The sequence below is a fragment of the Pempheris klunzingeri genome, chromosome 13 (genome assembly GCF_042242105.1).
Source record: "Pempheris klunzingeri isolate RE-2024b chromosome 13, fPemKlu1.hap1, whole genome shotgun sequence".
NCBI lineage: Eukaryota > Metazoa > Chordata > Actinopteri > Acropomatiformes > Pempheridae > Pempheris > Pempheris klunzingeri.
In genome coordinates, this window is record NC_092024.1 from 25,697,284 (window position 1) to 25,721,228 (window position 23,945).

The following is a 23,945-nucleotide window of genomic DNA, read 5'->3' on the forward strand; positions in this document are numbered from 1 at the left end:
GTTTGTTTCAATGATGTTTTAAAGTTATTTTGAAGTTTTAATGTTTAATGTAAAAGTTGTAAATTGATTTAAATATTATCTTAAAATTGTTGTAAAGTTGTTGTAAAGACAGTTTCCCTCCCCAATAATCTGCTGCCTCAGTGCTTAAACATGTTTATTAAGTTAATGAATGAATCACACAACAGGTGAGTTTACACTGAATTCTCATTGGTCAAAATATCCAGCCCATCAGCTTTTGGCAGGATGGCATCACAACAGAGTCACACCTGCACCAGTTTCCATGGCAACACTGTTGGATACAAGGAGGAGAAAAGATGACGAGTCACTGTTTAGTGTTTTTGGATATAAATCTACAGTCAACCATCAGGGTCCATCAGGGTCCATCAGGGTCCATCAGGGTCCAGGCTTTGTTTTAAATCTTCATCTTTGTTTTTTCTGAACCAACACCAGCAAACGTTTTTGACATGTTTTTCATGAATTAGTCACATTCGTGGGGGGTTTGTAGCTAAAAACAGAAAAATAATTCTAAGATTTCAGGACTCGTCCACAGATCAGAACCTGTCAGTTCACTACTGTGAGAAACATGTTCCTCTGCAGTGAAATGTCCCTTTAATGTCCTCTAATGCAGTACAACAAGATTGAGCTGAAGTGGAATGTCAACAGGGAAATTTAGAACCACTCAGGCCCTGTCAGAACCGGTCAGAACCAGTTGGAACCAGCCTGAACTAAACCAAATGTGTAGATTTAGAACTGGTCACAACCGATCTGATGAGAACCAGTTAGAACCGGTTATAACCACTGTCGTCCACTGTCCCTTCAGAGATTAAAGTGCTTCCTATTAAAACAAAAATTAAACGCAGTCTCAGTTCACTTCATTTCCCAGAGGCCACCTGGGCTCCCTGCATGGCAGCCATGTTATTTCACAACCGCCCTCTAAACATTAATGTCACAAGAAGTGGTGGCACCTGCCTGTTCAGTGACATCACATAACCCACTTCCTGTCTGTACCTTGCCTCAGGAGGAAGCTTATAAACAGGAAGTGGGGTCACTGTGACATCAGTTTCCCACCAGGTGAATCCAGACAGACCAACACCAAACAGTGGTGACATCACAGTGATGTCACAGGTCAGATGAGCTCCCATTCGTCATCGACGTCCTCCCCACTGAGAGATGGGCCCGAGGGGGCGGGTCTACGGGGAGTCTGTGGGAGGAGCTTCGTCAGGCGACGGGACAATCCACCAATCACAGTGACTGCCCACAACTCATCCTCTGGAGTCACTGGAGAGAGAGAGAGAGAGAGAGAGAGAGAGAGAGAGAGACAGGCCGAGAGAGAGACAGGCACAGAGACAGACAGACAGGGAGAGAGAGAGACAGGCAGAGAGAGATCTGAGACAACAACACACCTTCCACATGTATAGGTATATATTTTATTCACCAGTTTATTCCCAGTCTTACCAGTTAACCAGTTGGCTGACCCGGGGATCTTCTTCCAGTAGTCTCCTGCTGGGTTTCTGTCTGAGACGCCGTATCGTCGAGCCAAATCTCCGTTTACACACCGAACCCAGACGATCCTGAAGCTGAGAACCAGCTGACTGACGGCCAGACCTGTGGAGTACACACAGTACACACAGAGTACACACTGAGTACACACTGTGCACACTGAGTACACACAGAGTACACACTGAGTACACACTGAGTACACACAGAGTACACACAGAGTACACACTGAGTACACACTGAGTACACACTGTGCACACTGAGTACACACTGAGTACACAGAGTACACACTGTGCACACTGAGTACACACTGTACACACTGAGTACACACAGAGTACACACTGAGTACACACTGTGCACACTGAGTACACACTGAGTACACAGAGTACACACTGTGCACACTGAGTACACACAGAGTACACACTGAGTACACACTGTGCACACTGAGTACACACAGAGTACACACTGAGTACACTGTGCACACTGAGTGCACACTAAGTACACACTGCACACTGAGTACACACTGAGTACACAGAGTACACAGAGTACATACTGTGCACACTGAGTACACACAGAGTACACACAGAGTACACACAGAGTACACACTGTGCACACTGAGTACACACTGAGTACACACTGAGTACACACTGAGTACACACTGAGTACACACTGAGTACACTGAGTACACACTGTGCACACTGAGTACACACAGAGTACACACAGAGTACACACTGTGCACACTGAGTACACACAGTACACACAGAGTACACACTGAGTACACTGTGCACACTGAGTGCACACTGAGTACACACTGTGCACACTGAGTACACACTGAGTACACAGAGTACATACTGTGCACACTGAGTACACACAGAGTACACACAGAGTACACACTGTGCACACTGAGTACACACAGTACACACAGAGTACACATTGAGTACACACTGTGCACACACTGAGTACACACTGTGCACACACTGAGTACACACTGTGCACACACTGAGTACACACTGTGCACACTGAGTACACACTGAGTACACACTGAGTACACACAGAGTACACTGAGTGCACTGAGTACACACTGAGTACACACAGAGTACACTGAGTACACACTGTGCACACAGAGTACACACAGTACACACGAATACACACTGAGTACACACAGTACACACAGAGTAACACTGAGTACACACTGCACACTGAGTACACACTGAGTACACACTGTGCACACAGAGTACACTCTGAGTGCACACTGAGTACACACAGAGTACACACTGTGCACACACAGAGTACACACTGTGCAAACTGAGTACACACACTACACACAGAGTACACACTGAGTACACAGAGTACACACTGAGTACACATTGAGTACACACAGTACACACTGAGTTCACACTGTGTTCACACTGAGTACACACTACACATTGAGTACACACACTACACACAGAGTACACACACTACACACTGAGTACAGAGTACACACTGTGTACACACGAATACACAGTACACACTGAGTACACACACTACACACTGAGTACACACTGAGTTCACATTGAGTACACACAGTACACACTAAGTACACACTGTACACACAGTACACACTGAGTACACACAGTACACACTAAGTACACACTGAGTACACACTGAGTACACACTGAGTACACACAGTACACACTAAGCACATAATGAGTACACAGACAGGTGCGTTACTCAGACAGACGTGACTCAGACAGACAGACAGACAGACAGACAGACAGACAGGTGTGTTACTCAGACAGACAGGTGTTACTCAGACAGACAGGGGTACCTGGGACCAGCTCCCAGTCCGTCCCTACAGGCATCTCGTCGCTGAGTCCCGTCCTGACGAACACGCTGCCTCTGTTGTCGAGCGCCCAGAGGAGACGGTCGTTAGGACTCGTCTGGATGCTGACCAGCTGCACTCCTATTGGCTGCACAGAAATGATGTCACAGTTACCTGGACAGGTAACACATACAGGACACACTGCACAGATGGTTCTTTGTAGATCCAGTGTGTTACCTGTGCAGGTGGTTCTATGTGGATCCAGGCCGGCAGCATCATGCTCGGGTTCAGCGGTTGGGTTCCAACTCTGAAGTAAACGACGCCTCGACTGTCGACCGCCCAGACGTTCTGACTGCCGCAGCTCACACTGACCAAACGAACACTTCCTGGAACACATAGGTGACATTTTACCTGAGCACACCTGTACACGCGTTCTCTCACCTCATGGACCCCTGTAACATTCCTCTGGAGCCCTAGAACCTGCTCAAGGACCAAAGAACCCTGAATGAATCCTGAATGCCCTTCAGGACCTGTAAAACCCCCTCCTCCAGCCCAGTGGAACCTCTTTGTGGGTCACTGGACCTCTGAGGCAACCACCACTGTTACAACTAAGGATCAATAATATGGACTGCCTCATCAGAACCTTCTGAGAAACCCTTAGAATATCCTGAAGGACCCACAGAACCTCTTCAAGGATATCAAACCATCCTGAAGGACAAGAACCTCCCAAAGGCATTGTAGAACCTCCTGAAGAACCCTCAGAACCTCCTGAATGACCATCAAAACCTCCTGAAGGACGGGTAGAACCACCTGAAGGATCCTCAGAACCTCCTGAGTGACCCTCAGAGCCTTCTGATGGACCCGTAGAACCTTGTGGAACTTTTCTGTCACAGCATCTACCACAGTGACTGTTGAAGCTGACATTCAGGTTCCTCAGGGGTTCTGGGTCACGGCTGTTGGAGGGTTATTTGATACGGACTGGGTCACAAGCAGCGCTGCCTTAACATATTTATTTATGGTTCATCGAGGTGGAACGTGAACCGGGTCAGGTGAGTGCGTCCAGTTTCAGGTTGGTCTGTTTGGGGAAACGGCGTCATGCTTCAGGTGTGATTGACAGGCCGTCCTACTGACCTCTGACCTCTGGAGGCCTCGGCAGCTGCTGCTGTCTGTCACCAGTAGCCAGAGACACACCACGTTTCAACTCTTCTGTTGCCCTCTAACAAGTATTCTGATAAATGAGACTAAATAATTAAATGGAGAAATAGAATGTTTCGTGGAAGTGACGATGATAAAGCTGACAGATCCAGGTGATACCTGGTGACAGGAGAGGGCAAGACTCAGGTAGAGACTCTGTTCAGACTGAAGGTAAACTGTTACTGATGAAGAGGATGTGGAGAGCAGCTGCTGCGAGTCAGACGCTCCAACTCCTGTTTCATGTTTGTTGGTTCTCAAATACCAAACATGTCGGGTGGGATTCCAGTCAGGTCGTTACAGCCGCTGGGCTTCAGTAGAGACGGCTTCTACTGATCTGAGGACGCCGTTGGTAGAGACGGCTTCTACTGATCTGAGGACGCCGTCGGTAGAGACGGCTTCTACTGATCTGAGGACGTTGTCGGTAGAGCCAGCAAGCAGACAGGCATACAGACAGGCAGACAGAGCTGTGGTATGGCAGTGAGACGGGCAGGGATCTATAAACAGCAGAGGGGTTTCAGACTGACGCTCCAGTTTGACCTCTGAACTACAAACATGTTACACAACATCCAGCAGCTGATACAGAGTTACTAGTTTAAATGTTTAGTTAGAGTTTAGTTTTATTAGTTTAAATGTTTAGTCGGAGTTTAGTTTGTGAAGGAAACTGATCCAGGAACTAGGTTTTCATAAAAATATACTCATATTTTCCCCACAGAGACTCCTGGGATCATTTTTGTGAGAAAAAGTCAAACAGGAAGTGAGGTAACATGAGGGAGAGCAGTAGATTTACAGAACAGAAATGATCTGAAGCTGATGTTCACACTGAGGAGGTTGTAAATGTTTATTGATACGACTGAAGAACCACAGCTGAATAACTATGAGTCTATTAGACGTCAGAGAGACCAGTTAGAAAAAATAACCGTCAGAGAGGAGGAATGGAGCTGTGGAGACAAGAACCAGAGGAGAACCAGACGAGAACCGGGCAGGCGTACAGTGGATATAAAAAGTCTACACACCCCTGTTAAAATGCCAGGTTTTTGCGATGTACAAAATGAGAGCAAGATAAATCATTTCAGAACTTTTTCCACCTTTAATGTGACCTATAACCTGTACAACTGAAATATTTTAGTAGGGGGAGTAAAAATAAAAAAACAAAATAATGTGGTATCATAAATATGCAAACCCTTAAACTAATACTTTGTTGATTTTATTACAGCACTCAGTCTTTTTGGGTAGGATTCTATCAGCATGACACATCTTGACTTGGCAATATTTGCCTACTCTTCTTTGCAAAAACGCTCCAAATGTGTCAGATTGCGAGGGCGTCTCCTGTGCTCAGCCCTCTTCAGATCAGGATTCAGGTCTGGGCTCTGGCTGGGCCATTCCAAAACCTTCATCTTCTCCCGGTGAAGCCATTCTTTTGTTGATTTGGATGTATGCTTTGTCATGCTGAAAGATGAAGTTCCTCTTCATCTTCAGCTTTCTAGCAGAAGCCTAAAGGTTTTTTGTGCCAGCATTGACTGGTATTTGGAACTGTTCATGATTCCCTCCACCTTGACTAAGGCCCCAGTTCCAGCTGAAGAACAACAGCCCCAAAGCCTGATGCTGCCTCCACCATGCTTCACTGTGGGTGTGGTGTTCTTTTGATGATGTGTAGTGTTGTTTTAGCGACAAACATACCTTTTGGAATTATGGCCAAAAGTTCAACCTTGGTTTCATCAGACCATAACACATTTCCCCACATGCTTTTGGGGGACTTTGCTAAATGTAGCCGGGCTTGGATGTTTTTCTCCGTAAGAAAAGGCTTCTGTCTTGCCACCCTACCCTACAGCCCAGACATATGAAGAATACGGGAGATTGTTGTCACATGTATTACACAGCCAGTACTGGCCAGAAATTCCTGCAGCTCCTTTAATGTTGCTGTAGGCCTCTTGGCAGCCTCCCTGACCAGCTTTCTTCTCTTTTCATCAGTTTTGGAGGGACGTCCAGTTCTTGGTAATGTCACTGTATTTTCTCCACTTGATGACTGTCTTCACTGTGTTCCATGGTATATCTAATGCCTTGGAAACTCTTTTGTACCCTTCTCCTGACTCTCTGTGGACCGTGGCTTTTGCTGTAAGATGCGACTAAGAAAATGGGAGAAAAAGCCTACTAGAACAGCTGAACTGTATTTGGGGTTAATCAGAGGCACTTTAAATGATGGCAGGTGTGTACTGACTCCTATTTAACTTGATTCTGAACACAGCCACATCCCCAGTTATAAGAGGGTGTGCACACTTATGCAAACACATTATTTTAGTTTTAGTTTTTTTATTTTTACTTTCCCCCCTAAAAGATTTCAGTTTGTTTTTCAATTGAGTTGTACAGGTTATAGGTCACATTAACCCTTTATCGGGCGAGGGACCATATTTGGTAACTTAAGTGGAAGTTCAAAATGCCCCCCTTGCCTCACCATGAGGCAGTAGAACTACCAGTTTCTCCAAGCCAGTCAGCGACAATCAGGCTACATGACAGACCAGCAAGAAACCATATATGGTAACTTCACTGACCCTGATTTTCACCATAACATTACATTTTCTTTTTGAAAAACTCACAAAAGCAAAAAAAAGTCTTGTAATGATGGGTTAAAGGTGGAAAAAGTTCTGAAATGATTTATCTTGGTCTCGCTTTTTTACATCATAAAAACCTGGCATTTTAACAGGGGTGTGTAGACTTTTTATATCCACTGTATGTGTGAATGATCAGCATTAGCTTATAGATCAATAACACTACAGGCATGTATCTCTGGGCTGTAGCTGACGCTGTGGTCACATCACTGCACTGTGAAGTTTGCTATCAGGATATATGAACATTAGCACCAGCTGTCTAACTGATCCTCATCAATAACAGGAAGTGAGGCGCTGCTATCAGCTTTTATCAGGTCTGATACAACTATACAGCTACTGTTTTAGGCGAGAGAGATAGGCAGAGAGGCCGGCCGGCAGACGGACGGACGGACGGACGACAGACACTATGTGTCCCACGTTGCTTCTCATCACTGAAGTTATTGTTCTGACACATTTATAAATTAACGTTAGAAAACCAGACTTTCGGAGCTCAGAACATGTTTTGGTTGAACGGAGTCTGATTGGTCGGTGAGAAGCACCCGCTGCAGAAGCAGAAGCAGAAGCTGCTGAAGGAACAGCAGCAGCTTCCAGTTCTAAAAGTCCATCATATCTCCTGCAGAGAGTCCCTCATGAGGGAACATGAGGGACGCTTGTTGGGAAAAAGGGAGTTTTTAGGAGCTTTGTGGAAAATGGCCATTTTCTCCTTAAAATTTCTGCCCTCATATCGTCATATCCTGATCCTGTTTCCTCTCGTTTATTGTACTGGTCGATTTGATTTTTCTTTTGGTTCACTTGGATAATCTCAGTATTACTTGGTACTTTTTATTGATATAAGATTCCATATTCATTATACACTAACATACATCTATTAATATGCTAAACTACAAATAGAGAGCACCGGTATGACTCCGCCCACAATCCACCTGTGTGACTCAGGTACGTACCGAGCTGGCTGAGGTCCAGGTGGGTCCAATGGAGTCCGACTGGACAGGACGGGGACAGCGTACGAATACTGACATGGCCGTGAGTGTCCAAACCCCATAGAGCATCACGACAGGCAGACAGGTGAGTCAGCTCCACCTGAGCAGACAGGTAGAACACAGAAACATCAGAGAGAGCAGAGCAAAGACCAGGTGGGTCAGACTCAGAGACAGGTGACAGATGTTTTTACCTCAGGTGGGAGAGGGACGGAGGAGGGGCGGAGCTCTCCATCCTGGTCCCAAACACAGAACAGATCCTTCCTGCTCTGAGCCAACCACAGGAATGTACCTGAGACACAGGTAACACACAGGTGCACTGACGATCAGGTGCGTTTGATGTACATGTGCTTTATATGAAAGAGTTGTAGGGGTGTATAGAACCCTGTTTAAACCCTATATGAAACCCTGTTTAAAACCTGTATGGAACGCTGTAGAGAACCATGTTTAAACCCTGTATGGAGCCGTGAATAGAACCTTGTTTAAAACCTGTATGGAATCCTGTATAGAATGCTGTTTAAATCTTGTGTAGAACGCTGTTTAAACCCTGAATGGAACCTTGTATAGAACCTTGTTTAAACCCTATATGGAACCCTGTATAGAACCCTGTTTAAACCCTATATAGAACCCTGTATAGAACCTTGTAAAAAACCCTCTGGATGACGCATCCCAGACTCATATGGTCTCAGGTGGTTGTCACAGTGACGACGCTGAAAATTATTATGTGTGTGTGTGTAGGACTGGTGACTAGTTGTAGGGGTCTGGTGACTAGTTGTAGGGGTCTGGTGACTAGTTACAGAGGACTAGTGAGTAGTCATACCTTCTCTGTGAGGCACAGCTGAAGATGTGATGAAAGTCCACCTGGTGGCTGAGACAGTTCCTCTTGGAACAACATTCTGCCAGAATGTTCCTGAAGGAATGAACACAAACAGCAACTGAGAAAATGAAAACTAGAAAACTGGAGTCTACTGGAGTCTACTGGAGTCTACTGGCATCTACTGGAGTCTACCGGTGTCTACCGGAGTCTACCGGAGTCTACTGGCATCTACCGGAGTCTACCGGAGTCTACTGGCATCTACTGGAGTCTACTGGAGTCTACCGGCGTCTATCGGAGTCTACCGGTGTCTACTGGAGTCTACCGGCATCTACTGGAGTCTACCGGCATCTACTGGAGTTTACTGGCGGAGTCTACTGGAGTCTACTGGAGTTTACTGGAGTCTACTGGCGTCTACTGGACCATTCTGGACTATACGGACCTACGAGGCTGCCCCGGGCCAGGTGCAGTTGGTTCCGTCCCGAGGCGACCCAGACTCCACTCCCGTTGGCGCTGACCAGACTCGGCTGGCACTGCGAGTACTGCGACAGGAAGGCCACCACCCGCTCCACCGGCGCCCTGGTTACCGTGGCAACACTCTGGGTGGCCTGCAGCAGCGTCTGGAACAGACTGCCCTGATCAAAGACCACGTAGTCCGATATACTGATCTGATGGAGGCAGAGAGACAGGCAGAGAGAAACAGACCGGCAGAGAGTGAGAGAGACAGGCAGAGAGAGAGAGAGAGAGACAGACAGGCAGAAAGAGAGAGAGAGAAAGTGACAGGCCGAGCAAGAGACAGGCAGAAAGAGAGAGAGAGAGACAGGTGGGCAGAGAGAAAGACAGATGAAATATCAAAACACTTTGGACACTGTTTAAACCCCGTATAAAACCCTGTAAAGAACCCTGTGTATCTGTGTGTAAGTGTGTCCGTGTGTGTGTGTACCTGCCACCAGTGGTCATCGTCGCCCTGTGGTTTGGATGAACAGATGCCGGTTCTAAACCAAAGGCTGCCGCTGGCGTCCAGCGCCCAGGCTGTTCCACCGTCTCCAAGGGCAACACACATCAGCTCCAGGCCCTGAGCCTCACTGACACACAGTCAGTGTCAGCTCAGTGAAAACTAGCTCAAAGCTAAAACTCCAACTGACTTAAATGGTGGATGCTAACGGAGCTAGCAATGCAAACAACTTTTGAAATAATAATAATAAATGCCGTAGTTTAGCTGTAGTACCTGACGGTGTCGTACTTCCAGCCCTCGCCCTCGCTGCAGTAGCGGTCCAGTCCCTCGCGGTAGAACAGCGCCTTGTGCTCGCTCAGTGCCCAGACCACGCCTCCTCTCACACACACCTGGCTGAACACGCATGGCGAGTCCACCTTCACCGACCGGGCGCAGGGACGGTCCACACTCAGACCTGAGGACACATACACACACACACACACACACACACACACACACACACACACACCGGTTACCATGGCAACAGCAGGTGTCCAGCTCCTCCTGACGTGTCTCCAGAACTTGCGTTCTGATCTGCATCACATGACTGTACTCATCACATGACTGTACTCATGGTGATCACAGTTTGAACTGAATGAGAATCTTTTACCACACGTGTAAACCTGCGCTGCCTGTTCCTCTCCAGCTTTCCTTGAAGAGCAGCTCAGACCAAACTCTTTAATTCAGAGACTAAACGATTCAGGAATTCAAATCCTCCCTACGAGTGGACAAACGACGTCATCTCAAATGAATGATGACGGTTTCCCCAGAACGTCTCCTCGCTCTACATCACTGAAGAGGCCCTTTAGTGTTTACCGCAGGGTCTCTTTGGGAACCGTGGTTATGAGGAAATCGTTGACAACAGACGCATTGTTGTCAGGATGGGGAGCTGTGTTCGAGGGGAGGTCCATGAACAGAACCCGGCCCCCGAGGCTCCATCACATTCATATAACGTGAACCTCACTCGCAGAGGGAGGGCCCGAACTCGCCAGCGCCTATCTCACCAGGTGGTGGAGGCTATAATTCTGGCTTATGAGAGTCGCGGCCACCTTTTTTAGAGGCACGTCTGTGGGTGACAGTTGTGCAACTGCTGGCTGGGTTCATTCGATTTTACTACCTAGATGTGATGGTTTGATTCAGTCTTGAGTGTGGGCTCATCAATCAATCAACCTTTATATTGCATCAATTCATAATAGTGTTATCTCAAGACTCTTTCCATAAAGAGCAGGTCTAGATGGATCGTCAGCCATTCGTCATGTTTCTCAATATCACCATAGTGCTAATTTATTAGTCTCAGTCCTACTGTCAGTGCTGCAGCTGCTGTTAGGGTGTTGGTTGGTTTGTGTTGTCTCTCTCTCTCTGTCTCTGTCTCTCTCTCTCTGTCTGTCTCTCTCTCTCTCCCTGTCTCCCTGTCTCTCTCTCTGTCTGTCTGTCTCTCTCTCTCCCTGTCTCTCTGTCTCTCTCTCTCTGTCTGTCTCTCTCTCTCTGTCCAACCTCCACCCAACACGGAGTTCTCCCCGTTAAAGGGGAGTTCTTCCTCCCGTTAAAGAGGAGTTCTTCCTCCACTGTGTCATAATCTAATCTCTGATGCTGCTCTGTGGGGATTCTTGAATTCTTCATGTTGAATTCCTCTTTAATTAAGAGACCCATCAATTCAAGATTTCAAAAGAAGAATCCTCACACGAGCAGCAGCAGGTATGTTTACTGTGTGCTAGGCCCAAGGGGAGGGTGTGTGGTTCAGACCTTGTCCTGGTGGAGGTGCAATTTGGGAGTGGGCTACATCTCCCAAAGTGAGATACTTAGTGAGGTTTGAAAGGGAACTCAGAACAGTTCTGAGAACCGAGAGAGGTAGCTCACAACACTGCCCTGCTTGTATGTGTAGAGTGGGGCACCAGGGGCAATTAAAAAGGTGGGGCAGGCAGGCCTGTGCATTTCAAGATGATTAATCTCTCTCCCAACAGACTTGGTGACGGTCACACCACAGGCTGCTTCCCACAGTGAGATACTGCACTTTGTTCTCAGAGAACCGGGGTTACCGTTGTAACCACGCTGTGAGACTGGTGACTCTGCATCAATCAGAAACCTCAAGGATGCTCATCCCTTCCTAACGCCATTTCTCAGGTTCAGGGTGCATTTAACCAGATCATCCCAGAGAGAAAATACTGGAGAGGACAATGCATGAAAACACGCACTCACACAGGTGGTCAGGTACCTGTCTGCAGGTAGAGGTCTCCGTTGGTCCTGATGATCCAGGCGGAGTCGTCGCTCAGAGCAACAAAGGCTGTGTGCTCCACAGCTTTGTACCAGTGCTGTTTTCCTTTCACTGACACTTTGGCACAAGCGAACGCCGTCATGCTCTTCTGCTCCACCTTCCATAGCAGGTTACCTGGTGGAGTTAGTAACAGTTATCATCCAGCTAATGCTCCGCACACCTAAATGTCTGAACACCTGAGCCTGCCGCAACTACAGCTAACATTTAACAGGAGACTGATGACAAAGTGCACATTAAACTGAGTGGCATCACCAACAGCAGGTGGCGCTCTACTTCTGTTTACGGCAAATGAACAGATGATCTGCTGTGATGTCAGCAGCTCACCTGAAGGCGATAACGCCATCTGGTGGACGTTGTCTTCAAAGCGCTGCCAGTTGAGTCCAGTTTCAGGCAGAGCGCTTGAGAAAAGTCCTCCTTTAAAGTCCAGACACCACACGTACCTGCAACAAACAGGCCAGACCTGTAAGACACCTGTCAGTCACCTGTAATACACCTGTCGGACACCTATAATACACCTGTCAGTCACCTGTAAGACATCTGTAACACACCTGACAACAGTCACCTGTTCTCCTTTTAAGGTTCACACCCCACAGATACCTGTAACACACAGGTCACACTTATGTCACCTGGGAGTCAGCTGACCACCTACCTGTCTGTCACCTGCAGGCTCAGAATTCCACATCCTGGTCCTGAGTATCCCATCCAGCTTTCTGCCAACTAAACAGAGAAACAAGAATAACAAATCTCACCTGGTCAGGTTTGTGTGTCTGTCTCACCTGGTCAGGTTTGTGTGTCTGTCTCACCTGGTCAGGTTTGTGTGTGTCTCTGTCGTGAGTGTCCTGGTCCATCTGTCTGTCTGCTGTCGTGTCTGTCTGATTGGAAGTACAGCTGAAGACATCACCCCTGGAGGGACAATAGATGTCTCCATCTTCATCGCTGGACAGACTGGGCTTCCTGTCCAGACTGGACATGGTGGAATAAAACATCTGTTCTGCCGGACCAGCAGGGGCAGTCAGGTGATCGTCCTGGACACCAACACAGACAGAATTACAGTCATCTGGCCGAGGCTTCAGTCCAAAACAACATCCAACAAGTTCAACAGATGGAAAGTGAAAGCCACAGAAACATAGAAAGGTTTGCTGGAAGAGTGAACCTGCTGTAAGAGGCCTCAGAAAGAGCTGGGACTAGTTGCTGTGGCCTGGGACTATGTGCTGAGGTGTGGGACTAGGTGCAGAGGTGTGGGGACTAGTTGCAGAAGTCTGTGACTCGTTGCAGAGGTCTGGGACTAGTTGCAGAGGTCTGGGACTAGTTGCAGTGTCTTGGGACTAGGTGCAGAGGTGTGGGGACTAGTTGCAGAAGTCTGTGACTCGTTGCAGAGGTCTGGGACTAGTTGCAGTGTCTTGGGACTAGGTGCAGAGGTGTGGGACCAGGTGCAGAGGTGTGGGGACTAGTTGCAGAAGTCTGTGACTCGTTGCAGAGGTCTGGGACTAGTTGCAGTGTCTTGGGACTAGGTGCAGAGGTGTGGGACCAGGTGCAGAGGTGTGGGGACTAGTTGCAGAAGTCTGTGACTCGTTGCAGAGGTCTGGGACTAGTTGCAGAGGTCTGGGACTAGTTGCAGTGTCTTGGGACTAGGTGCAGAGGTGTGGGGACTAGTTGCAGTGGCCTGGGACTATGTGCAGAGGTGTAAGAACTCGTTGCAGAGTTGTGGGGACTAGTTGCAGAGGTGTGGGGACTAGGTGCAGAGGTGTGGGACTAGGTGCAGAGGTGTGGGGACTTGTTGCAGACGTGTAAGGACTCGTTGCAGAGTTGTGGGGACTTGTTGCAGAGTTGTGGGGACTTGTTGCAGAAGTGTTGGGACTAGTTGCAGAGTTGTGGGGACTTGTTGCAGAGTTGTGGGGACTAGTTGCAGAGTTGTGGGGACTAGTTGCAGAGGTGTGGGGACTAGGTGCAGAGGTGTGGGGACTAGGTGCAGAGGTGTGGGGACTAGGTGCAGAGGTGCAAACCACCTAGGGCAGGTCGCCACAAACCCACCTCTTCCTCCTCCTCCTCCTCTGGACCAATCAGAGGACTCAGAAACTCGTCCTCCTGCTCCTCCATTGGCTGCTGCTCCTGGCCAGCATCCTCCTCAGTGTCATGCATGTAGGAGAAGGTGCACTCCAGCAGCAGATCCACGTCCGGGGTTGGGGGGACAACCTCTGCCTCTACACCAGGATCAGACACCTTTCCAGGGTTCAGCTGGTCCTTCTGCTCCTGGAGGAGCAGTGAGCCTGAGGGGGGGAGGGACCTGGGACGAGGAAACAAGGATGAGACGATCAGGAGTAACTTAATGAGACATTAATAGAGTTTTAGTCTGCTGGTCTTCAGCTACTAACCCAGACTGGTTGGAGGAAGACTCCCCCTCCTCTTTATCCTTTCCACCTCTGTCTACACCTACAGCCTTCTGTGAGTCCTGGTCTAGTTCTGGAGAGTCCTGGTTCTGGAGGTCCAGACCGATGAGGGAGGCTCGGTCGCTCAGAGGAGTTCCACTTCCTCCATCACTACAGCTGCTGTCCTGGACAACAAACATGGAGTCTGAACAGCTGCTCTCAGAGAGTCGAGTCCCACTGCTGCTGTCTGAGGACGGAGACACAAAACACACAGTCCTGACTCTGAAACTTTCACACACTGACAACATTCACACACAACATTCACACACTGACAACATTCACACACAATATTCACACGCTGACAACATTCACACACAACATTCACAGCGACATAATTCACACACAACAATCACACAACATTCACACACAACAACATTCACACACGACAACTTTCACACACGACATTCACACACTGACAATATTCACACACAACTTTCACACACGGACAACATTCACACACGACAACATTTACATACAACATTCACACACGACAACATTCACACACGACATTCACACACAACATTCATACACTGACAACATTCACACACTGACAACACTCACAACAACAACATTCACACACTGACAACAATCCTGGCATCTGTCCCTCTCTCTCTCTCTGCCAGTCTATCTCTTTCTATCCCTGCCTGTCTCTCTCCCTCTATTTGTCTCTCTCTACCTAACTGTCTTCCTGTCTGTCTCTCTCTTTGCCTGTCTGTCTGCTTGCCTTGCTGTCTCCTCCTCCTCTTCTTCACCCTGATGGCCTTCACCACCAGCTCCTGCTGCATCTCCCCCTGTCCCAGGGGGGCGCTGTAGCGTCGGGAGCTCAGCTCACAGGAAGTCACCGGGCCGTTTCCATGGAGACTCTCCCAGGAAGTGACAGAGCTGCTGCGACTACGAGAGCCGCTAGTGAACAGAGCGGTGTGCTGACAGGGCTGCTCCCCACCCTGGAGAAACATGGAGGACAGCAGAGGAGCGGGTTAGTTAACCTGCCGGTCCGTGGACATTAAACCAGTTAAACCAGTCTGGGAGACATGTTGGACAGCTGTCAGTCACCTCTAGGTGCTCCTCCGCCTCCTCCACCTCCTCCACCCCTTCCTCCTCTTCCTCTTTCTTCCCCTCCTCGCCATGCCTCTCCCATCCTCCTCCCTCCTCCCTCCCACCTCCCTCTATGATGATAGCCATGGTTCTGATTGGCTGAGCCGTTTCCACCGATCCATTTGGTGGGAGGATGATGGGCGTGGCCAAAGGTGAGGACAGCCGGACGGAGAGCTCCGACACTGAAGGACAGAAACAGACAGGAAGACACCCGTATGATGAGCGGTGAGTGTCATGTCCAATGAAACGAGAGGGGAGAGGTATTTTACTGTTTTTAGCCTGTAGTAGTGATGTGTTTAACGGGGTCATAGTACTCACGGCAGTCGCAACAGTCGTGTTACCATGACTACCAGTAGTAACAGCAATACTCACGGTTGGAGGCCAGTCCTTCTGGGCTGTTGGACAGACGGATGATGTCTCTGTCTCCTTTCAGGATGAAGATTTCATTGTCACAACACGACACTGAAACAATGTCTCCACTGCTCTCCAAAGCTCCGACTATCACCTGACAACATCAAACACAGAACGGATCATAGTTCACACTCGTTAACGCAGTACTCTGAGTAGCTGTAGTGCCTCGTTGAGTACTCGTTAACGCAGTACTCTGAGTAGCTGTAGTGCCTCGTTGAGTACTTGTTAACGCAGTACTCTGAGTAGCTGTAGTGCCTCATTGAGTACTCCTTAATGCAGTACTCTGAGTAGCTGTAGTGCCTCATTGAGTACTCCTTAATGCAGTACTCTGAGTAGCTGTAGTACCTCATTGAGTACTCCTTAATGCAGTACTCTGAGTAGCTGTAGTACCTCGTTGAGACAGTCGAGGACGTAGACGCTGTACTCGTTCCAGCTGAGGATCCAGCCCTCTCTGAGGAAACAGCTGATCAGACCGAGCTGTCTGTCTGCTGGACGGTACGCTCCGATTGGACCAGGACGAGGAAACAACTCAAACTGAGGAATCTGAGTTTGACAGGTAGATGGACAGGTAAATGGACAGGTAGACAGAGGTGGACGGACAGTAACATTAGCAGTAAAATTAGCAGTGCTACCAGTAAGTATTTGTATCATGTATGTTCTGTAGTTGTAACAGTACTACTTGTGTGTACCTGTGTGCTGAAGAGTGGTTTGAGCAGGCGGGTGTCCTCCACCTGTCCTGTGATGTCAGACCGCCACAGTCTGAGTCCAGGTCGAGCAGCGAACACCTGAAGGTCGCTCTGTTTACAGAGAGCTGGCAGGAAGCACGCCCCGAACCTGCCGCTGCTACACATGTACAGGTACTGTCAGCGAGTACAAGTACTACACACATGTACAGGCACTACACACATGTACAAGTACTACACACATGTACTACACACATGTACAAGTACTACACACATGTACTACACACAGGTACAGGTACTACACACAGGTACAGGTACTACACACATGTACTACACACATGTACAGGCACTACACACATGTACTACACACATGTACAGGTACTACACATATGTACTACACATATGTACAGGCCCTACACACATGTACAGGTACTACACACATGTACAGGCACTGTCAGCTCACCTCTTGCGAGGCTTGGTGCCCAGCTGATACACTTCCTGGTTCTGCGTGCAGTAAAGCAGAGATCTTTGCTGCGTCGACACCAGCAGCACCTGGTGACTGTACTCCACCTGGACCACACCTGAGGACTCCTCCAACAGCAGCTCGGGCTTACACACACCCTGTGCGCGCACGCACACATACGCACGCGCACACACACACACACACACGCACGCACACACGCACACACACACCAATCACTGAATTCTTGGTTCTCGTGTGTGAAACGTTCCTGTTCATTCATGTATGATATTAAATTAAATATCATTAAAATAAACTGTGAACACATTTAATTTCTTTGGGTGAATATCAGCCAGTTTTTACTTTTACTGTTTGATTTTCTACCTTCTCATAAATGACTTGGTTGTTAGTGTTGCTGTTGTTTTTGTGACCTCACCTGGTCCAGGTCCAGAAATGAGAACACGACTCGACCTTTATCGTCTCCAGAGAAAAGCTTCATCCCGTTGGTGCTCCACGCCAAAGACGTCACTGAGCCCTTATGGAGGCCGACAACGTCGAAGCGCCTCAGCTACAGACAGACAGAGAGACAGACAGGTGTGTTACTGCTACAGAGAGACAGACGGGTGTGTTACTGCTACAGAGAGACAGACGGGTGTGTTACAGCTACAGAGAGACAGACGGGCGTGTTACAGCTACAGAGAGACAGACGGGCGTGTTACAGCTACAGAGAGACAGGCGGGCGTGTGACAGCTACAGAGAGACAGGCGGGCGTGTGACAGCTACAGAGAGACAGACGGGCGTGTGACAGCTACAGAGAGACAGACGGGCGTGTTACAGCTACAGAGAGACAGACGGGTGTGTGACAGCTACAGAGAGACAGGCGGGTGTGTGACAGCTACAGAGAGACAGGCGGGTGTGTGACAGCTACAGAGAGACAGGCGGGTGTGTTACAGTTACAGAGAGACAGACGGGTGTGTGACAGCTACAGAGAGACAGGCAGGTGTGTTACAGTTACAGAGAGACAGACGGGTGTGTTACAGCTACAGAGAGACAGACGGGTGTGTTACTGCTACAGAGAGACAGACGGGTGTGTGACAGCTAGAGAGATAGACGGGTGTGTGACAGCTAGAGAGATAGATGGGTGTGTTACAGCTACAGAGAGACAGACGGGTGTGTTACTGCTACAGAGAGACAGACGGGTGTGTTACCGCTACAAAGAGACAGACAGGTGTGTTAGAAGTCTATGTTCTTATTAAAATTGATAGAAAAGTCAATGAAGTTCTGATTGGGGATTTCCTCTGAAACTGAACCAGGAAGTTTCACATTGTCTGCTGACAATCCCACAATGCAATGGGTCACATGTTGTAGACAAAGGCTAGTCATGTGACAGCTGTGAGTGATGTCACAGCATGGTGCTCCATGATGTATGTACAGATCAGACACAGGAGAAGGATAACTAAAAATGTTCACTCCAGCGCAGTGAGACAGCTGATCCAGGTGACTCCTGAGGTCCACCTGCACTCAGACATGTGGTCTGCAGCCACTTTCCCCTCTGACTACCTGTCAGACACACACCTGTTTGTTCCGACCAGGAAGTGGAGACACCAGTTGGAAGACCGCCACCCGACCAGACGCTGTTCCCACGGCAACCAGGTCATCAAAACAGCTGAGCAGCTTCACAGCCGTAATTGCATCACTCTTCCCCTGTTACACACACACACACACACACACACACACACACACACACACACACACACACACACACACACACACACACACACACACAGACTGGAAGTCAGACAGTTATTGATCAGCTGATGTCAATGATTGGTTGTGAGCAGGAGGAGGAAGAGGGAGAGGAGGATGAAGGAGGAGAAAGATGGAGGAGGAGGAGGAGCAGCAGGAGGGGGAGGATGAAGGAGGAGGAGAAAGATGGAGGAGCAGGAGGAGCAGGAGGAGGAAGAGGAGCAGGAGGATGGAGGATCAGGAGGAGAACGAGGAGGAAGACGGAGGATCAGGAGGAGGAAGAGGAGCAGGAGCAGCAGGAGGAGGAGGAGGAAGAGGAGCAGCAGGATGAGGAGGAAGAGGAGGAGGATGATGGAGGAGGAGGAGCAGCAGCAGGAGCAGCAGGAGCAGCAGGAGGAGCTCTCACCTCTAGGCTGTACTTGTTCATGTGAGCCAGGCGGCGGCAGTACAGGTAAAGCATGCCGATGCTGCTGCCCACCGCCAGGAAGTCAGTGCTGCTGTCCAGAGCCGTCAGGTAGACGAGGACGGACCTGAACCCTCGCTGCACCTGCAGGACAGGAGGAGGCCTTTATCACCATCATCATCCTCATTTCAGTCAGTCATTCAAACAACCAGAGACCCATGTGATCCTGAAGGTGTGATCGTGAATGCTAATATTATGGTTGTTATCAGTGATAGTGAAGGTCTCACTACAGGAGACCAGGAGGCAGGGCCGAGACCAGGAGGCACGGCTAGATTTCTGTTCAGCACGTTAGCCAGGCTGACAAAGAGCCAGAACTCCACTGATCCTTGTGATCCTTTAGAGCTCAGTAGCAACGACTTCATGAGCTTCTTTAATGATAAAATTCTGACTATTAGAGACTAAATTCATCACCTCCTGCCCTCAACAGGCTCTGATCCAACCTCAGACTCAGGAACCGTGGAAACAGCTGTTGGGCTTAATGTGCATCTGGACTTTCTCCACTTGATCTTCCTGAACTGGCCTCAATAATCTCCTCATCCAGACCGTCAGCTGGTCTCCTAGACTCCATTCCTACTGGACTACTTAAGGAGGTCCTGCCCTTAATGAACACGTCCTTACTGGATCTGATCAATCAGTCTTTACTAACAGGCTACGTACCTCAGTCCTTCAAAGCAGCAGTAATTAAACCTCTCCTGAAAAAGCCCTCTCTGGATTCAGGTGTATCAGCCAACTATAGACCTTCATCCAACCTTCTCTTTCTCTCAGAGATCCTGGAGAAAGCAGCAGCCAACCAGCTGTGTGACTTTCTAAACTCTAATAGTCTATTAGAGGATCTTCAGTCAGGTTTTAGAGCGAACCACAGCACAGAGACACTGGTGAAGGTTACAGACCTCCTCCTTATGGCATCAGACAGAGGACTTCTCTCTGTCCTGGTCTGGTTAGACCTGAGTGCATCAGACAGAGGACTTCTCTCTGTCCTGGTCTGGTTAGACCTGAGTGCTGCGTTTGATACCATTGACCATCACATCCTGTTACAGAGACTGGAACAGTTCACTGGTATAAAAAGAACCACATTAAGCTGCTTTAAGTCCTATTGATCAGTTTGTACACGTTAACAATGAATCCTCTGTGCACACTTAAGTTAGACATGGTGTTCCACAAGGTTCAGTGCTTGGACCGACATTATTTACCTCTGGGTAATATTATCAGGAAGCGCTCCATTACTTTCCACTGTTATGCAGATGACACACAATTATACTTATCAATGAAGCCAGATGAATCCAATCAGTTGGCTAAACTTCAAATCTGCCTTAACCCCTTGAAGGTCCTCAGAAATAATCACGTTAAAGATCCTTACACACATAAATGTGTATGCATAAAAACAAGCCATAAAAATGTTAAAAATCTTTCTTTTTTTTTAATTTTTTTAAAATAGTTTTTTAGACCAGCATCAGCCCTAATCATACATATCACATTTTAATTCGTTTTTTAAAAAATTAACCCTTAAATTGCCATGTTTTTGTCATGATGCGCATCATTTTATGGTCTAAAATACACAAAAAATACATGAAAAAAATTGAGAACTCTGAAAAATTCACCATCTTGCAAAATTATAAGCAATATGCATGAAAAACTGATAAAATATGCTAAAAATAAAAATCATAACACACTAGAAAGTGCTGAAGACCCTCAAAGGGTTAAGGACATAAAGTCCTGGATGAGCAGCAACTTTCTGCTGCTAAACTCAGACTAAACTGAAGTTATTCTGCTCTAAACACCTCAGAGACACCTTTTCTACCAACATATCTACTCTGGACAGCATCACTGTGGCCTCCAGCTCCACTGGGAGGAATCTGGGAGTCTTATTGATCAAGATTTGTCCTTTAACTCCCACATTAAACAGATTTCTAGAACTGCCTTTTTCCATCTACTAATGTTGTTAAAACCAGGTCCATCCTGTCTGTAGATGATGCAGAAACACTAGTCCACACATTAGTCACTTCCAGGTTGGATTATTTCTGTTCCTTATTATCAGGCTGCCCCAATAAGTCCTTAAAGACTCTCCAGCTGGTCCAGAACACTGCTGCTCCTGTTCTGACCAGAACTAAGAGAAGAGACCATCTTTCTCCTGTACTGGCTTCTCTTCACTGGCTTCCAGTCAAATCTAGAATAGAGTTTAAAATCCTTCTCCTCACCTCCAAAGCTCTTAATGTTCAGGCTCCATCATCTCTTAAAGAGCTCATAGTACCGTACTACCCCACTAGAGCACTGTGCTCCCAGACTGCAGGCCTACTGGTGGTTCCTAAAGTCCTCTAAAGTAGTGATGGAGCCAGAGCTTTCAGCTATCAGGCTCCTCTCCTGTGGAACCTCCTTCCAGTCTGGGTTCGGGGGGCAGACACCCTCTCTACATTTCAGAGTAGACTAAAAACCTTCCTTAGTGATGAAGCCTATAGTTTAGGGCTGGATCAGGTCTTGGACCTGGTCCTGCTGCTGTGGTTCTCAGGTTCCTGTGGATCCTGGTCCTGGTTCTCCTGCTGCAGATCGTCAGCCACAGACACTTTGTACTGATATTAGTCCTGTTATTATTATTCACAGATGAACTGTTGTCATGTTTTTACCTGCTACCAAATTGATCAGCATCATTATCATATTCCTATAGTCAGTAACAGTCACTATTATTATGGTTGTTTGCTGTGCATACCCCCCCTCCCACGCAACACAGACCCTCAACAGAACCCCCCCCCTGATCACACTTGTCTGCAGATGAAGTCCAGCATGCTGACTGAGAGCTCTGGCCTCCTCACCATGGTAACCTACAGCAGACAGACTGGAGCATCCCGTTACCGTGGTAACCTAAAGCAGACAGTATGTGTAACATGGACACACAGACACTCTGAGAGGATGAGAGATCAGCAGCTGCAGACCACCGAGGATCAGGTTTCTCACGCCGTGGTCGTTCCTCTTGTTGACGCTGCGTCCACATGGACGAGAGCAGGACGGTGGAATCTGCACGCTGCCAGTGGTGGACGCCATCCGTCCAGTGGCTAAATATTTGAACCTTTCACTGTCACATGCTGCATGTTTAACCGCACATGCATTAGAGGCAGAGCGGGTCGTCCCTCAATCAGAAGGTCGGTGGTTCGATCCCCGGCTCCTATGAGTCAGCATGTCGAAGTGTCCTTGGAGACACTGAACCCCAGCCTGCTGCTGAAGCAGCTTCAGTGTGTGAAAGAATGAATGATGCGTGAATGAGGATGTGATTGAAAAATGCTTTGAGTGGCCGAAAGGACTAGAAAGGAGCTTTACAGATACAGACCGTTTCAGGACAAGAACAAGACTGGGTCACAGCCCTGGCCTGGTTTAGTCTGGCTCAGCACCTCAGTCTGGGTTTTGGCATGGTTTTGCATGATTTGGAACAGGTCAGTAAGGAACGGGTCAGTAGATTTGTCAGGGTTTTGGCCTGGTTTGGAATGGGTCAGTACCATAGCGTAGTTTGGCCTAGGTTGGACCACTGGGTCTGGGTTTTGGCCTGGGTCAGTACCTTGGCAGGGATGGCGTTCAGCAGGTAGTAGAGCGGGCAGAACTCGCGCAGGGGTGATGGCAGCGGGCTCAGCTGTGTCGCCATGTTTCTGCCAAACTGGACTCAACTGGTCCTGAAAATCAGTTCAAAAACCTCCATTAAAACACATGAGCTGAATGGTATCAGTACTTCACGTTCATCTGGAGGAAACTATGCACCAAACTCAATTACAAAAATCATCTGTTCCCTTTTCTCATTATCAGCCGACATACAATAACGGTCAAACAATGCATAAGGAGTTGTTGGGGATAATTAGAGTTAACTCGGTTAAGCGTTCTGCAGCAATAAAAGTGAAGGTTTTGTGATTTATCTGCGGTTTCTCCTGCACTAGTCTTCCCTTACTCGGGCCACGGGCGGCAGCAACGAACTCGCCTAACCAGGTGAACAGCTGAAATTTGACATCATGTAAACGCTGTTTAGTGGGCCAGTCATACACCGAATTAAACAAGACAATTTACCAAAGAGAACGACCCTTTTAAACTTTTCTTCGCAGCAAATCTATTTCAGCCAAACTTGAAAGAAATATTAAATCGACCACTTAATTAATGGAGTTTGGTGTGACGCTGTCTCGTAAGGTGATGGCACCGTCAGGTTTATGTCAGTTCAACTGATGTGAAAGCTGACAGCAAACATCCCACAATGACGTCATCGACACACAAGCAAACAAAGATGTTGTTGTTTACTGAGTTAGCTCCTCACGCGCGAATCCAGGCTAGCTAGCATCATAAGAAAGCAGCTAACTCACTGTTAGCAGGGCAAGCTAACGTTGGCAGCAGCACGAAGAAGACCGTAAGTGTCTTACTCAGAGAGCTCCAGGAAGGATCCCGTCCAGATGCTGGTACAGATGTTTTAATGGGGGCAGGACATCAGGGAGAGGAGAGCTGACATCGCCCCGTCTGTCCGTCCGTCCGTCCGTCCGTCGGACA

General features: G+C 48.1%; 1 protein-coding gene across 2 annotated transcripts; it reads right to left on the reverse strand.

Moving 5' to 3' along the window:
• Positions 1-137: 137 nt before the first annotated feature.
• Positions 138-23,847, reverse strand: tecpr2 (tectonin beta-propeller repeat containing 2). Of its 2 annotated transcripts, XM_070842292.1 has the most exons (28): positions 23,822-23,847; positions 22,981-23,092; positions 19,383-19,523; positions 18,806-18,934; positions 17,667-17,798; positions 17,234-17,391; positions 16,777-16,930; positions 16,478-16,630; positions 16,049-16,181; positions 15,635-15,858; positions 15,306-15,525; positions 14,528-14,768; positions 14,187-14,439; positions 12,959-13,180; positions 12,805-12,872; positions 12,480-12,595; positions 12,096-12,269; positions 10,118-10,298; positions 9,833-9,974; positions 9,332-9,557; positions 8,896-8,985; positions 8,270-8,367; positions 8,043-8,178; positions 3,539-3,687; positions 3,308-3,449; positions 1,456-1,605; positions 970-1,278; positions 138-289 (listed from the first exon to the last, which is right to left on the reverse strand). In XM_070842292.1, the coding sequence occupies exons 2-27, from the start codon at positions 23,062-23,064 to the stop codon at positions 1,127-1,129; spliced, it is 4,068 nt and encodes a 1,355-aa protein (XP_070698393.1). In that variant the 5' UTR covers positions 23,065-23,092; positions 23,822-23,847; the 3' UTR covers positions 138-289; positions 970-1,126. The 2 variants fall into 2 exon arrangements, with proteins under 2 accessions (XP_070698393.1, XP_070698394.1); XM_070842293.1 differs by lacking the exons at positions 138-289; positions 970-1,278; positions 1,456-1,605 and having other exon boundaries at positions 3,318-3,449; positions 3,539-3,683.
• Positions 23,848-23,945: the final 98 nt, after the last annotated feature.

Coding starts and splice junctions, on each gene's coding strand:
- tecpr2 (XM_070842292.1), bottom strand. CDS start 23,064: ATGGCGACACAGCTGAGCCCGCTGCCATCACCCCTGCGCGAGTTCTGC. Junction 15,526..15,634: donor AGGCGGAGGAGCACCTAGAG/GTGACTGACAGC, acceptor ATGTTTCTCCAG/GGTGGGGAGCAGCCCTGTCA. Junction 12,873..12,958: donor ACACACACAAACCTGACCAG/GTGAGACAGACA, acceptor TTCTCTGTTTAG/TTGGCAGAAAGCTGGATGGG.